This window comes from Panthera leo, chromosome D3 (genome assembly GCF_018350215.1).
Source record: "Panthera leo isolate Ple1 chromosome D3, P.leo_Ple1_pat1.1, whole genome shotgun sequence".
Classification (NCBI taxonomy): Eukaryota; Metazoa; Chordata; class Mammalia; order Carnivora; family Felidae; genus Panthera; species Panthera leo.
Window position 1 is genome coordinate 2,918,365 of NC_056690.1, and position 16,852 is coordinate 2,935,216.

Genomic DNA, 16,852 nt, shown 5'->3' on the forward strand with positions numbered 1-16,852 from the left:
GACTGAGCACGTCTCCTCGGCACGCACACAAGAGAAAGAAGGGGCGTGACTCATCATCCTGATTATTCACCAAGCAGCTTCTCCACCCCCCAGGGAATGGGGCCCGCACATGGCATCTGCAGCCCAGCAGGAGCTGGCATCGAGACCTCGGGCGGTGCCCGCAAGCACAGCGGGAAGACTTGGCCTCACCCACCCGGCAAGGAAGCACCTCTCTGGTTCTCTTCCTGCAGTTTTGGGGAGCCTGACCTGCAAGGGTATCGGGAGAGGCCAGTTCTTCCGGGTCCATTCTGGCCTCCGACAGTGAGTATCCGGTGGCTACTATCACCTGGGACTTTCGTGCGGGGGGTGCCGTCCGGCGGGTAAGAGGGACGCCCTTGGCAGCCTGGTGCCCACGGGCAGGACTGGCTTGCGCCAACAGCAGACCGATAATCTGGCTCTCATTCCACAAAAGCACATCGTGGGCACGCTGCCTCTGCCTGCGGCGTCTACTTCTGTGGAATCAAAGTTTGCTCACGAAGGGGTGATACTCCATTCTCAGAAACGTAAGTCTACCCAACCACAGCCGCTTCGTGCCCCGCGGTGGGAAGGTCTGTGACACCAGAGCCTTCGTAAGGCAGGGACGCCAGCAACACCCACAGAACACCAGAGCCCGGCGTCACACATAGTAAACGCTCAATAAATATTGTGGGGCCAATGCCCCAGGAGCATCCGCAGAGTGAATTCTCAGTTGCGTTGTTCACCGTGGCCATCTTGACCACCCGCTGTTGTCTCTGTGGGCGTGCCTTGTTTTCTGGCTCTTCATCACCTACCCCTTCCAGGTCTACTTTGAGCTCAGGATCCAGGCCCTAGAGAATGCAGGAGCCGGAGACACCCTTCCTGTCGGCACTCCTCTGGGGCTACTTTGCTTCCACCATCGGGGAAAGTGGTAGAGGTTGACTTGTGGACGAGAGCCCCTGCTGAAGTGCTCCTCCCCAGCCGCCCGGCTGCGTCCCCAACACAGTGATGGGTCCGTCTTTGTCAGTCTCTCTTGTTGGCGTTTCAAGCACACAGAAGGTCTCCGAGTCAGATTTTCCATTTTCCTTTTGTAGGGCCAAGACCAGGATCTTCAATGGTCATCACACTCGGGAACGAGGCACCTCCATGGCACCAGGGAAAAGTAACCTGAAATGGTCACGTCCCAACACTAGGTCGCAAGTGCTTATGGATTCCTGGTTGGGCCCCTTGGGTTCTGACACATTGCAGGCATGGTCTGGCATCCTGGATGACGGCACGGGCTGGGGATCAAGAGGCCTTGGTCTTGAATTAAGATCCCGGTCTTATTATCTTTGTTCCAGGTGAACACAGTGGGTGTCCCCATTGGAGTACAGCCCAGTTGCCTGGAGGGCTGGAGGAAAACCGACCAGGCTCCTGCCCCATACCACCCACCCCACAATGAGGCATTTGTGAAAGTTCCTATTGTTCAATCCAAGAACCACCAACAGAGCAAGTATACTGTCGAGGTCCTGGATGTCTCCCTGGGTCTTGATTGCATCATTTGGGAAGAAGGGACTAAATTCTCCTCTCCACAGTGCATGAAAAATTCAGATGTCATTTTGCGCAAACACCATTATGTGGTTTGTGGCATAAACTGACTGGCACATCAACTACATCAGTTACGAGGTCGTAACATAATTATGGTGACTGAAGCTATGAGTCATATGGCTTGTCTCTCTGCTTGTCATACAGTGCAGGTCGCTAGCTCGTTAAACTCACGCAACACACTGTGATTTCGTTTCTAGACATTTGTCAACTAACTGCCGAATCCTCCGCACAGATGAGACCTTTGAGATTGTCCTGTTTCACCCACTGCCTCGTGTCAGGGCAGAGTTCAGAAAGAAGGTGAGCCACACGTCAGGGTGCATGGCGAGCCCTGTAGCGTGTTCCTCTGTCCCAGGCAGCCCCCACAGCATTTGCAGACTCGAGCGGTACATTCATCCCCCGACTTGGGTTGAGCACTGGAGTATTTGTGAGGAATCTGTGGCAGATACAGAGATTGAGAGGAGATATCTACAGAGGTAGATGTAGTGCTAAAGAGACAAGGGTAGATTTGTAAAACCGGTGATCAGAGAGTCACAGGACCCGCCGATCCTGAGGGATGCCAGAGTTCATATCCCTGTTTCACGCAAAAATGAGCTTATTATCACCCCTCCTGTTGTGCAGACTCATTTGCATATCAACCCAGCCAGCGCTCATCGAGCACCCACCCTACACGTAAGGCTGCACACCACTGAGAGTTGTCCACTCATTTGATAAACATTTGTTATCGACCTGCAAATGGCAGGATGCAGGAGGCTTAGGTGACGGGACCAGCTGATTGAGGGGAGGTAACGAGGTGGTATTATACAGTAGAGGAGACTTGCTGGACTCAAAAGGCCTGAAAAGAAGACGACAACAACAACAACAACAAAGGAAGTAGGAGACAGGCAATAACAGAAGTGTAATTAATGAAGTAGAAAACAAAAACAAAAGAACTGATGTGGAGATTCATTGGGGGGAAAAAGCCAATGAAACAAAGAAGTCACCAGCACCCTGATCACCAGAAGAAAGGAGAAAGCAAAATAAGACAGACCGAGGGGGGAAGTAACCACTGAAACAAAGAAGTTTAAAGTTATAGGAGGATATCTATAGAAATCTTTGCAAATAAGTCTGAAAATCTAACTGAAATGGGTAGTTTCCAAGAAAAATGCATCTTACTGAATTAAACGTGGTAGAAGTAGAAAAGCTAAAACAGATCAATTTCTATAAAAGACACAGAGAAGTCATCAAGGAAACCGTCTACAACAAAAGGATCATCTCAGACGGTGTCACAAGGGAATTCGACAAACTCATCAAGCTGCATAATCCTAGGGCTCCAGGAACTGTTCCAGATCACAGAGAGGAAAGAAACGTTCCAAATAGTTGTTATGAAACAAGCTCAACAATAATACCGAAGCATGAGACAGATGGCACAGGAAAGAAAGCCACAGGCCAATCTCACATATAAATCTCTCCCTAAAATTCCTAAAGAAAAGAGTAGCAAACAGAATCCAGAAGCACATAAAAAAATGATGGAAACCAACCATTTCAGTCACTACATTAAATGTGAATGGACTAAACACTGAACTAAAAAGGAAGAAATTGTGAGGCTCAGTTAAAAACAGCAAGACGCAACTATATTCACTGCCTACAAGAGATACACTTTGGATTCAAAGACGCAAAAGTTTGAAAGTCAAAGGATGAGAAAATATACCACGCAAACAGTAACCATAAGAACTGCCCTGGCTGTGTGAACACCAGATGAAATGGACTTTAGGGCAAGACCTGTTACTGGAGACAAAGAGGGACATTTCATAATGATAAAAGGATCAATACATCAGGACAACATAAAAATTATACATGTGCACACACCTAAAGACAAGGCCCCACAACATGTGAAGCAAAAACTGACAGAATTGAAAGGAGAAATGGCAATTTAATAATAATAATGGGACATCTCAATACCCCACTCTCAATAACCGATAGAGTAACCAGACAGACAACCATCAAGGAGACAGACGACCTGAACAGGACTAACCAAATTAACCTGACATTCTCAGCACAAGCCTCCAATGACTACAGAAGACACATTCTTCCCAAGCATACATGGTTTTTTTCCCCCGGAACATACCATATGTTAAGTCAAAATGAGTAAGACTCCATACATTCAAAATGACTGAAATCATAAAAAGTATGTTCTCTGATCACATTTTTTGGGAACCAGAGTGTGGCTGTGGGAGAAGGGAATGTAAATATGGAGTGGAGGGGGGGTAAGAAAGACCCTGCATAACAGGATTTAAATTTGAGGCTTAAACTTTTAAAGATAAAAAATAATAATAATAATTTTCTTAAAGTAAAAGCTCTGAAGCGATTCTGACCGGGTCTGAATCCTGGTTCTTTTACGTATAGCTGACCCTTCAACAACAGGGGTTTGAACCATGAGAGCCCACTTACGTGTGGATTTTTTTTTTAATAAATATGCTACAGGACTGTAAACATATTTTCTCTTCCTTATGATTCTTAATTACATTTTCTTTCCTCTAGCTAACTTTATGGTAAGAATACAGCATACAAAATGTGTGTTCATTGGCTGTTTATGTTATTGGTAAGGCTTCCGGTCAACAGTAGGCTGTCAGTAGTTAAGTTCAGGGGCAGTCAATAGGTATACGTGGATTTGTGATGTGTGGGGGTCAGCGCTGCCCCCCAACATGTTGCTCAAGGGTCAACTGTACTAATTGTCTGATCTTGAGCCAATGTCACGCTCTCTCACCTGTTCGCCTATTTCCTCTGATGTAAAATCGGGATGATAATAAAATCTCCTTTGTTAAGGGTGATGGGAGGTTTCAGTGATGGTACTGAAGAGCTTAGACTCATTTCTGGGCATAGTTATCATTACAAGTAAGATTAAGGTTGCTGATCGTTTCTCTACCCGAATCAGTAAGATTCACACAGCAAAACTACATGTCCCAGAGCTCAAGACTGCATTCCAGACCCCAAATCCCAAATAAATAACAGGTGCCCTTAGGAACTAGGGAGCTAGAAAGAAAGTAAATTAAATTATATTAAAGTTTGGAATAAAAATTATAGTATACACAAGCAAAAGAATAAACTTGGACCCTTTTCTTAGACCATACATGAAAATTAACTCAAAATGAATCATCAACCCGATGGAAGAGCTAAACTCATAAAACTCCTAGGAGAAAATACAAGAGTAAATCTTTGAGACCTTGGATTAGGCAAGCAATCTTAGATATGACACCAAAAACGCAAGCAACAGTAATAACAACAAACATAGATACATTGGACTTGATAAAAATTTTAAGTTTTTGAACTTCAAAGGAAACCATTAAGAAAATGAAAAGACAACCCATAGAATGGGAGAAAACATTTGTAAAGCATCTATCTGGTAAGGGACTCGTATCTATAATATATAAAGAACTCTTACAACTCAATAATGAGCGAAACAACCCAATTTAAAAATGGGCAAGAGAGGGGCGCCTGAGTGGCTCAGTTGGTTAAGCATCCAATTTAGGTTCAGGTCATGATCTCGAGGTTCATGAGTTCAAGCCCCACATCAGGCTCTGTGCTGACAGTTCAGAGCCTGGAGCCTGCTTCAGATTCTGTGCCTCCCTCTCTCCCTCTGCCCCTCCCCCACTCATGCTCTCTCTCTCTCTCTCTCTCTCTCTCTCTCTCTCTCAAAAATGAACAAATGTTGAAAAAAATTGTTTTAAAACATGGGCAAGAGATTTGAGAAGGGATTTCTTCAAAGAAGATATAAATAGGACAACAAACGCCCGAAAAGATGCTCAATGTCATTCATCTATAGAGAATCACGGGTCAAGTGCACAACGTGCGACCACGTCACACAGCGTAGGATGGCTGTCGCCAACAAGACAGTACACGTTGACGAGGGTGTGCAGCACCTGGATCTTCCCCACGGCCTGATGGTGGGATATGAGATGACGCAGCCACTTTGGAAGACAGACTGGCTCCTCCTCGAAGGGCCAGCAGCTCCACTCCTGGATGTAAACCCAAGAGAAGTGGAACCACGTGGTCAAGCAGATACTTCTGTACACAGGTGTCCACAGCAGCAGCATTCATAACGGCCAAAAAGTGCAAACCACCCAAACGTCCATCAGCCGGTGCGTGGATCTGTACGCGCGGTGTGTTCCTACCATGGTGCGTTTAGCAGTGAAAAGGAAGGAGGTACCCGCACATCCTAGAACATGACATCATGTCGGTGATGGAAGCAGGTCTCAAAAGCCCACATGTTGTCGGATCCCTTTATAAGAAATGTCCGGAAGAGGCAAATCTGTGACACCAGAGAGCAGACCAGTGCTTGTCTCAGGCTGGGCTTGGTGTGGGGGCAGGGGATGCTGGGGAAACGGCGAGTGACTGATGATGTGTGCAATGTTTGGGTGGGGGGGAGGCGATGAAAATTTTCTAAAGCTGCTAATGGCTCACAACTTGCAAATAGACTAAGAGCTACTGAATTTGCACACTTGGAATGAACTGATGCTTTAAATGAGTGAACTAATGTACACGCTCATTATGTGGCTTATAGCTCAATAAAATTGTTGTATTAAAGAAGCATTTAAAAAAGACACAGTGCGAAATACCTCTCACTATATTCAGAGTGGGCCCCACAGTCCAGAACAAAAGCCCAGGATAACAATCTATAAAACGCATGCCCAAATATTGTTTGTCAATAAATTTATTTGCACAGTAAGCGACTACTTTGTTGCTAACTTTTTACTGTTACCGTACTAAATCCGATAAAATGCTGTGTGTATGGCTGGTGATGTCACTGAACACAAATTAATGAGTTTTTCTTTATCTCGGAAACTTCTTCGTTTTCAGTCCGGTGATAAATGTTGTGGGCTTTATCTTTCTTTAATGCCTTGTCCTGGCCGTACAAAAACAGCGCTTACTGGAGATTGCCTTGGCCGGGAATCGGTGAGGTCACAGGACAGGCGTGTTCCCCGGTGTCGAGCAGCACACGGGATCTAGGTAGGGTGGCAGCTACACGGCCTGGTGGGGACACTTGCTTTCTGTAGAAGCCCCACCATCCCTCCCGGAAGGAAAGCAGCTTAGAATCAGGCAGGAAGCAGGCATGCGTTTGGTTCTCGGTGCCCTGCTAGTCGTCCTGCTGTGTCCCTCTTCCCCTGGATCCCGACAGGAGCAGCTCCCCACAGTGCCTAGCGTCGAGGTCGGGCATCCCTCCCACCGCAGTGGTGTGCGAGGGCTAACACAGCATGGCAGCAGGGCGGCTTAAGCCATGCGGGATGTGCGGTCGCAATTCCGGAGGCGGGGAGTCTGAGATCAAGGTTCAGGGTCGGTTCCTTCCGAGGGCGTGGGAAGGATCTATCTGGTCCAGGCCTCCCTCCTTGGCTCTGAGATGCCATCTTCTCCCTGTCTCCGTGTGCACCTGTCTGTCCAGATGGCCTCTTCTCATGAGGACACCCGGCGTGGTGGCTTGGGCTCCACCCTAACCACTCATCTTAGCGTGACCACCTCTGTAGAGGCCCCATCTCCAGAAGAGACTGCATTCTGGGGGCTAGGACTCCGACACCCGAGCTCCTGCAGGGACACAGCTCAGCCACTAACCCTCACCACTGACCACCACTCCCTCCCCGACCACTGACCGCTGCCTCACCTCCCACCCTGTCCCAATCATGCAGCCGCCTTTCTTGCCAAGCAGTGATTACTTTCCAAAAACCCTACCTTCATTTATGGATTTCCTCCTTCCTATTTCCAGCTCCTTCTTTCTGCCCCAAACAAAGACATAAATTCTCTGTGCCAAGCATGGAGCTTGCTTGATATTCTCTCTCTCTCTCTCTCTCTCTCTCTGCCCCTCTCCCCCCTCGTACTCTATCTCTCTCTTAAAAAAAAACAACAAACATTAGAATACAGCCTTCCTTCCCCCCGGGCATCAGAAACTTTGACCCACAGAGTGGTGTGTGTGTGTGTGTGTGTGTGTGTGTGTGTGTATGTGTGTGTGTGTGTTCTGGGTTGGGGAGGAGGCCCTAAGTAGGAAGACTGAAGTAAGAGCATACTTTTTTATATTACTTCAGTTTGATTCCAGGGGACTTCAACTCCATAATGAGTCCAAACTTGAAACCACAAATTTGCCGTAGGAATATTCACCCTACCGCCCACACACCCAGCTAGGGCTTGATTTTTGGAGTTTCTTGGTAAGAGATGTGTTTTAGCAAATGAGATTTTTATTTGCTTCCATGAAAAACAAAACAAAACAGAACAAAGCTAATTCTGAGAGGTCGGAAGATTGCTTCCTTCAAAAGTGATAGGCATTCATTCTGTGATTCACCACTTTGCTTCTCTGAATGGCCACTAATGACGAGGACCCAGACCACTCCCCCAAAATCAGTTTCATTCAAAACCCTCAACCCAACAGTCACTTGGGGTTCTCAGGAGGTGCACAACAGCTACACAGGGGGCGGTCGGATCCGCTCCCAGCTGCCTTGTCAGACGCTGCGTGTGCTGGTTATGAAATCATTCCTGGATTTGACTGCACTGAATCTTAGGGAACTTGAACAAGAAAATGTGTATTTACATACAAAGAAGCTGATCAGCACCAGCTCAAGGACTGGGGCTGTGAGAGGTGCACTTCTGAAGCTGGGACAGGAGTGGAAGGCGTCTCCCCAGGGCCTGCACTGACCCCGGGCACAAGCCTCGTGGAGACAGACGCTCATCATCCTGCTCGGATGGAGGTCCCGGCTGTGCCTGACGACAAGCGGGTTTCGGTCCGCGCTGTGCGCTCTGGGGGCGCCTGGGGCTGGCATCCAGGCACCCGTGTTCAGCTTCTACCCCTGTTCCTGATGCTGTTTGGGTTTAGCTTCTTTAAACGATCCCACGAGAAAATATTAGGCACCCACATCAGTCGTTCCTTAGTTTAGGGAGGATTATTCCTTTTCCTGCTTTAGTTACGAACCGTGTTCTGTGAGACGCCGAATGGTACCTGTTCGTTAAATTCGACTGGTGTCCGAGGGAAGAAATGGACCTTACGGACCACAAACGATGGCATCGCTCCAGGTAGCCGTCGGAAGGAGAAAGCCACGTAGCGAGAAAGAAAACGCGAAACCCGGTCCACGGTCCTGGAGGCCCGATGGCCACCGTTTCCTTCTCCAAGCAGGGCTTATCCTGCCCTAGACCCTGGGCGTGCCTACCGCGTGCAAGGCGCGTGCTCGGGGCCGTGAGAGCCAGGTATGTGCTGCAACTCGTGACGTGCTGTCAGGGCCACAGGCCAACGCAGGCCGCCCCCCGCTCAGCCCCCTCTGGTAAAGGGCTCCAGAGTGAGATGAAGTGACAGCAAGGGGAAGGGAGGGCCTCTGGGCTGGACGCATGCTGGCCGCCCAAGAAACCGCGGGAAGCAGCCGAGATACCCTGGTGAGCCAGCCGGCCACTGCAGAGGCTCAAGCCGGAAGGTTCAAGGGCTTGGATGGAGCCCATTGTCAGAAACCACAGCCTGCCGCCCACCCCCCACAACATGTTGGGGCGGGGGGACACAGCATGTGCCCACTCCTGTTTCAGGACCCCCAAGTAGACAGGCTCCATTCCCACCCCCCCACCCCTGGAGAACAGGTGAGTCTCTGTACCTAGGAAGCCGGATGCTGGGTGAGGGGATCCGCTCGGCCCGGCCCCTCCCCCTGCACCTGTAACCCCCCCTCCATGTCCCCGCCCCCACCCTGCCACAGGCCAAAGTCCGACCCGTCCTCATCCCGGGAATTCTGGGATTAGAGAACGTACTGAAAAGGGGGAGAAGAAACCAAGAAACAGAAGGCTTCGTGCCACAATAACCGCCCCCCCATCCCAGTTCCCCGCCCAGCCTCCTACAAGTCAGCGCCTTCCCATCACAGAGATTTAGCGGCTCAGAGAGGCCACCGAGTTTTGTCTTGTTTTGTAGCTGGCAACCACAAACGGCCAAGAGACAGGAAATGGTGTTATGTCCCGTGTAGAACTTAAAACCGGCTTCCGAAAATCCCAGGGAATTTTTGCTCCCTGCAGCTGTGAGAAGTGCGGACCTCGACTGACCAGGACGCCCCCTCCGCCCAGGAGAGCAGGGAGGAGGGGCCCTCTGCCGGCTCCTCTGCCGGGACTGGGGCTCGTGCTTACCTCCAGGATGGCCGCAGACATGCCCTCGGAGACTGAGCTGTTCACCACCGCGAAGCAGTTCTTGAGTGCTGCGTGTAGGTCTCCCTGGGGCATCTCTCGGATCAGCCGCACGCCCGCAGCCCTGAAACAGGAGTGGGGACGTGCTTCTGTCCCTGCGAATCGTGTGGGGAGGGGGCAGGAAGGGGGAAGGTGACAGTTTCCACCTGCCACCCTCAGGCCAAGGACAGTGGGACAGAGAGACAGGACCCAAGTCATTGGACTCATACTTGGTCCGGGTTGTTTCTTATGTGAGCAATTGTTGAAGCCTGTGTTTCTGTTTCCCCCAGGTCAGCCGCGCTCTGGACAGTTCAGGTCTTTTCAGCTCTGGCCAGTGTGACCAGTGACGATTCTAAGTGTTCTCCATCCGCGTCTCCCTGAGCGAGCGAGGCTGGGCATCGCCACTACCACGGGGATTTATTACGCTACCTGCACGGTGTCCTTCCTGTCGAGTGGGGGGAGGGAGAGCAGCTCGGACCTCCCAGGATCATCGGGACATTACAGGGGGTGATGTTCGGAAGGGCCGGGAACAGAGCCTGGGCACCGAGAGTCGGGGGCAGGGGATGTACCAGCCTCCGGGTTTCCTGTCCTGCGAAACGCTTGTTCACGTCCCACACTTACCTCTTTACTCTGGCTCCCACTTCCCTTGTAAACACCGGGTCCACCTGAAAAGACACCAGGATACATTTTAGGAAGAGCCTCGGTCTCAAGAGAATTTCATGTCACGGCAACAGAGTCGGACTCAACAACTCAGGAAGGAGAAAACCAAGTCAAACGGGTTCCGCTCCTAGGTAATAGCGACGAGGGACAGAGTCGCACTGGAGACGAAGTTCAGAGAAACACACGTGACCTCGTGTCTGCTGTTCAGCCTGTCACACAAAGCCTGGGGGAGTCCCGGGGACAGCCACCGAAGGTGTCGAGCAGAAGTCATCCACAGCCAGTGTGGTCTGCCGGCCACACAGCTGTCCCGTGAAGGTCTGGTGGAGTCACTGAGTGGTGGCTCTTGTCCTAAACCTTTCGGGCAGAATGAGTCGGAATCCTTGGCAGAACTAAGACAAAGGATCCAACAGAATTAACATTGTATTTTATTTCTAAAAAATAGTTTTTAATTTTATTTACTTATTTGAGAGAGCGAGAGAGAGAGCGACAGGATCCCAAGCAGGCCCCACACTGTCAGCACAGAGCTGGATGTGGGGCTCAATCTCATGCCGGGAGATCACGACCTGAGCCGAAATCAAGAGTCAGACGCTTAACGGACTGAGCCACCCAGACGCCCCAAAGTTTTATTTTTGACACGGTGTCTTCGTGGAAACGCAGTTTTAAAGCCAAGGGCATGTCCATCGGCGGATGTGTTCATACACAAATAGGTCCACCCCCACAGTGGAATGTAACTCAGTCACACGAAGGGGAGAATCACGGACGCCTGTCACAACATGCGTGACCCTTAAAACAAGACATTCGGTGAAATCAGTGGTCACAAAGGGCCTCATACCATGTGACCCCATTTACATGGAACGTCAGGAATGTGGCGAATCCAAAGGGAGAGAAACCAGGTAAGCAGCTGCCAGGGACTGGTGGTGGGGGGTGGAGACAATGGGGGGAGGGGTGGAGACAACGGGGAGTGGCCGCTAATAAGCATGGGGTTTCTAGTGCGGTGAGGAAAATGTTCCAGAATTAGGTAAGGGTGATGGTTGCATAACTATGTGAAGATACTAAAAACCACTGCATCACATACTTTAAGATGGTGATTTTGATGGCCTATGAATTATATCTCAAGAAAAGGTGGGGCGGCAAGTGAAACCTTAGTCACACCCTCATGTCCTCGAGCCTGGAGTTTGCTCCCACTCCACGTCTGGAGGCGTTCTGTCCCCAGGGGAAGGGCCCGCACTTTGTCTGTTGTAGTCCTGCTGAGGGACGTGCTGAACTGACGTACCCGTACTGTGTCGTCCCGGAAGAGAGGCCGCGTGGTTTTCAGCAAACGCATTCCCAGACGGGGAAGGGACGGGAAGAGAGGGGGTGCAGGCCAGCGGGGCTCAGATCCCCCCAGGCCCCTCAGAGCCCCCGGCCGCGCCTGCGTTCGTGCGCCTCTCCCGGCCTCAGTTTCCTCGGCCGTCGAGTAAGCGTCGGAACAGAGCCTCAGGGTTGCAGGGAGGACCAAAGGCGTCAGTGCGGGGCCATGACCGTTAGGAACAGCAGAAGAAAGGGCTGAATGTCCTAGAAAGAGCTGCGGACGGCACCACGGCACCGGCAAGGCCTGTAAACATCGCCTCACACGCACGGTGCCCGAGACACTGTCTCACTTCTCAACGCGCAGGACTGACAGGTGCAGAGCCAGGTGCCAGGTGCCCGGTGCCCACAGGTTGGCACCCTGCCCGGCCCTCGGAGCCCAGGCCGTGACACCGCGGGCGCACGTGACCTCTTATCCTTCGAGCTTACTCTCTGAGGGACCAGGAGAACATGAGGGGATCCCCTGGGCGGGGGGCACGGCGTGTGTTCACCCAAGTGCAGACACAACCAGCAGACCACCGTTTGCCCTTGGCCCTTCCTCCCCTGGTGTCATGAACAACAAACACACTTTTAAAATAGTTTGGGGCGCCTGGATGGCTCAGTCGGTTAAACGTCCGACTTCGGCTCAGGTCATGATCTCACAGTTCGGTGGGTTCGAGCCCCGCGTCGGGCTCTGTGCTGACAGCTCGGAGCCTGGAGCCTGCTTCAGGCTCCAGTCTCCCTCTCTCTCTGTCCCTCCCCACCGCTCAAAAAATAAACAAACATGAAAAATAACAAATATTAAGTTTCTGCCAGCGTGACATGAAATTCTGAGCACATCACCAAAGATACAGACAGATGAGGGCATAAACACATTTTACTGATATGGTGCCTGCTGGCTTGGCCCGTTACTCCCCGTGAGCCAGCAGCGAGGGCAGATTCAATTTCTAGTGTCATCCACGCTTTGCCAGCAGGTGTTAGGAATTACAAAACAAGCCGGTTTAATGAATATGACAATATCCCTGTCCTTTTATCATGCAAACGGAAGGAAAAAAAAAGTGTTGCTTTCCTGAAACTTTTCATTTCTTTTGGCCAGGAAGCACTGTGTGTGTGTGTGTGTGTGTGTGTGTGTGTGTGTGTGCATGTGTGTTGGACCCCAAATCCTTCAAACAACCGGCATGACTTGAGATTATCCCACAAAGCTAACACAGCAAACGTGGATGCATAAGGAACACTGAGATTATTCCCAGAAAAAAAAAATCTTTTTAGAGTTTAACGTATTTGCATAGCGAACTTACAGGAACAGCACAGAGGACAGATGTACTTGGGTGTAGACACCTCAGTGAGGAGAGAGTATAAACGGGCGGAATCCACCGTGCGAGTACAATTCGGCAACACCTTTTGGTTGCCATCGACAAGCAGTTTGCTGAGAAACCCCAAACGCTTGCATGATCCAGGAAAACTTAACAGGCTTGTGTATAATTGTTATAAAATCCGGTTGCTGAACTTTCTCGCTGGGGCACTTCGACCTGCCTTCATGCTTTAAATCTCCACTTTTAGATGAAAAATTCGCACACAAATGAAAAAGGAGAAGTTGCCAATGCCTGATTTCTGCCCCTGTTTTTCCACTCATGATCACATAGTTGGGTGCCTTTTGGCCCCCTGGGGGGGAAAATCTCTAATATTTGGGACCACCGATAACAAGAGGAGAGCTTTTGTTTTCAGAACGAGCAGTTTCCCATTTTAGAGGATTCTTAAGCATGTCCTCCGTGTGTGCCGCGTGCTGGCCGTGTGTCCCTTGGCAAAGTCCCTACAGACTTTGCGGGGGTGTCACACAGGCCGGTGTCTTCCCCAAGGACAACCAGACAGGCCTCGCTCACCTCTTGGTAACCAGCAACAGCCTCGCCCTGGACGCTCAGATGTGTTCAGGAGTCCCAAGCAATTTCTGCACAGGATGTTGGGAAGCGAAGTCCCTGCATCACTTCCGGGAAGGACAGTTCTCCCTGAGCGCCCCGTGCGGGCGGGCCCGGAAGGGTGAAGCTTCTTCAGCCCCCAGCAGAGGGCACAAGCTTGCAGGTGCCAGTCATTGGCGGGGCCCTCACCACGGGTCGGCTGGTCAACCCGCAGGCAGTAGATTCTGCAGGAACCATGGTCTAGGGGCCTCCTCACCTCCCCGCTTCCTCCCGCGGTGGAGCTCGGCCAGCCATCCGCCGGGCTGGGGGGTTAGAGACAGACGTGCGGAGGCTGCGAACACACCCCTGTTCCTAGATGGATCTTTGAAGAACGAAAACTCATACTTATGGACGATGTGTTGTTTGCTGCTGTCAGGAGTCAATATTTATTCGCCACGTACTCTGGGCCCAACGTGGCCAAGTTCTAGGCTACGTTCTACTAAGCTGCTCTTGCCGACAATGCTATTGGTACCCCATTTTACACAAGAGGACAGTGACGCTCATAGAGCTTCTGTGATTTAACCAGGACCACTGAGCTGCACAGGTGCTGGGCCAGGAGACTGAATTCTCAAAACTGTCCTCCACTGCCTCTCTGGTATCTACTCATGGATTTGATCAAATAGTTCAGAAAAAGCCAACGTGGATTACCTATTTATTTCCCCACGATTTACCACCTGTAGCTTTCTATTTCTAACCCCCCCACCCCCACCCCCACCCCGGGATTATTGCCATTCTCACTACCAGGAATGCCACCCCTCCATCCCCAACACCTATTCAGCCCCACGGCAAAGGCACAAGCCACTTCCTTGGGAGAACTTCCCCGATCATCTACACCGGAAGCAGTGTCTCCTCCCCAACCTTCCTTCCAGCTGCTACCAAATGCAGGCCTGCCTGGTCTGGTACATGTCCGTCTTGTCCCCATATGCACATCCATTTCCCTCCGAGGCCAGGCCCGGGTTCTTTCATACAGCTCTCTGCTTGATGATATTTGCTAAATGCACGGCTTCCCTACCCTTTCCGTCTCTCTTTTCTGATTCTCTCTGTTGAAGTGATTTTAAATAATTGAATTGCATCACAACCCTAACGTCTCTTCATGAAAAAGGAAACAGCCTAATGAAAACCTTCTTTTGGCTTTACATATTGATTTTCAAATTCGTATTTTACTTACGATAACTTTTAGTTAGAGATCCCCCGTTTTAAATTTTATTAGCATGCTCTGCCCTCATGATTAGCTATTAGAGAAAAGTCATTCATCGGGGAAAATTTTGGAAATCTGCTGGAATACCTAGCGTGTTAACTAAAATGTAGCTGAAGGTGTGAACAATAACTTTCAAGTTGGAAATACAAACTGGATGAAAGTTTTCTGGATTTATCTTCCACATCAGTTCATTTTCAAATCTCCTAGTGAAGCCAAGTGGAACAAAATGCAAGATAAAGAAACAAAGAAGGGTAGATTTTTTTTCCAGGTAATGAAAGCACATGTTATGAAATTTTAAAAAGCAAAAGCATTTCAGGCATCAAAGAAAATTCTCATTTCCTCCTTCTCCGCTTATTTATTTCTGAGCAAAATATATTGTTTCAACTCCCAGGCTTAAGGAAAATAATCTTTGATATAAGAAGTAACCGTGGGAAGTCATTAAACTGCTGTGCTCAAGCCCAGTGTTCATACCACACTCGTTATCAAAGAGTCCAGGAAATGTACCCACTCAAGAGCTTGCCACACGCTTTGCAAAAATGGTTGAACTGAGAGATCAAGGAAGCTTTACTAGAAAACCAAGGCCAGACTCAAACCATCCTGCTGCTAAGGCAGGATCCTAGTGTGTCCACACCGAAAGGAGACACTGGCATGGGGAAGTCTTTTTTCCCTCAACGTCGAACGATGCTGCCTGTGAACCAGGCACCATACTAGAGCTCGACCATCTGGTCCCCACAGCAGACGGTGAGGCAGGCAGCACTTTCTGGGTCATACCCACCTCACAGATGGGGAATCTGAGGCACCGAGCGCACCGATCATGAGCTGACTCCGGAGTCTGTGAATGTAGCCGCCGTACTACACGGCCATGCAGAACTTCCCTGTCCGTGACACAGATGATGCCCTTTGGTCCAAGGGCGTTAACTCACCCGCCAGTGGTTAGCAGCAAATGTGTGATTCTGTAGATTCTGTATGGGACTGAGAGCCAGCTTTCTAGAATGTGCTTGCTAACAACTGCCACAAACATAAACATATGCGTGGCATCTACAGGATAAAACGTACACAACATCACTGATTTTTTTTCCAGCGACCTAAGAACACGCACGCCATTTTCTAAACAGATGCTAGAGTCGATAAATGCTAATCGAAAGGCAGAGCCACGATATTCGGAAGAGCGGTGTGGCACCTGCCCTCTGGGCTGGGCCGCGGGAAGCGGCAGGAGCCCGTGTGAATGCCCGGCAGGCCCTGGCTCTCCTTTGCTGACACGCCCCCAGCCCCTAATTATCTGTGGGCTTCTGTCTGCATTGAACTACGTGCTCCATGAGGGCGGGGGGCACGTCTGCGCTATTCACTGGGACACGTCCACATGCCCACAACACGGTGGCCCCTCGGTAAGTATTTCTTGAAGGATTGCCTAGGGGAGTCAGGTTTTATATGTGTAAACATACGTGCACACACACACATACATACACACACATAAACACACACACACATATCGTCCATGAAAATGAGCGATGAAATAAATAAAAATAACCAAGTCTCCTCTTGACGCTTTGCCCACGAGCTCTGTCATACAGTGACACGTCCTAAAGGATGACACAGCAAGGGACACACTGTAGCTTCGCCAATAAGCACAATTGTCACGGCTCAGGGGCATTCTTTCCATTTCCCTGAAGGAAAAGCCCTGAATAAATGCTAGGGACCAAAGGGAGTGGCTGTATTATTCCCATCAATTGACCTATAAAAGTATTCACTTTTGGGGCGCCAGGGCAGCTCAGTCAGTTAAGTGTCCGACTTCGACTCAGGTCACAATCTCACGGTTCGTGAGTTCGAGCCCTGCGTCGGGCTGTGTGTTGACAGCTCGGAGCCTGGAGCCTGCTTCGGATTCTGTGTCTCCCTCTCTCTCTGCCCCTCCCCTGCTTGTGCTGTCTCTCTCTCTCTCTCTCTCTCTCTCTCTAAGATAAACATTAAAAAAATTTTCAAAATGGGGCACCTGGGT

At 50.1% G+C, this 16,852-nt stretch overlaps 1 protein-coding gene across 4 annotated transcripts in view; it reads right to left on the minus strand.

Annotated features, from left to right (window-relative positions):
- GLT1D1 (glycosyltransferase 1 domain containing 1) overlaps positions 1-16,852 on the minus strand; it is a 90,941-nt gene that overhangs the window by 9,289 nt on the left and 64,800 nt on the right. For all 4 annotated transcript variants that reach the window (XM_042910629.1, XM_042910627.1, XM_042910628.1 and 1 more), the window contains 2 exons: positions 10,345-10,388; positions 9,688-9,808 (listed from right to left, as the gene is read on the minus strand). In XM_042910629.1, the coding sequence (XP_042766563.1) occupies positions 9,688-9,808; positions 10,345-10,388 (165 nt within the window). The remainder of the gene's footprint in view (positions 1-9,687; positions 9,809-10,344; positions 10,389-16,852) is intronic.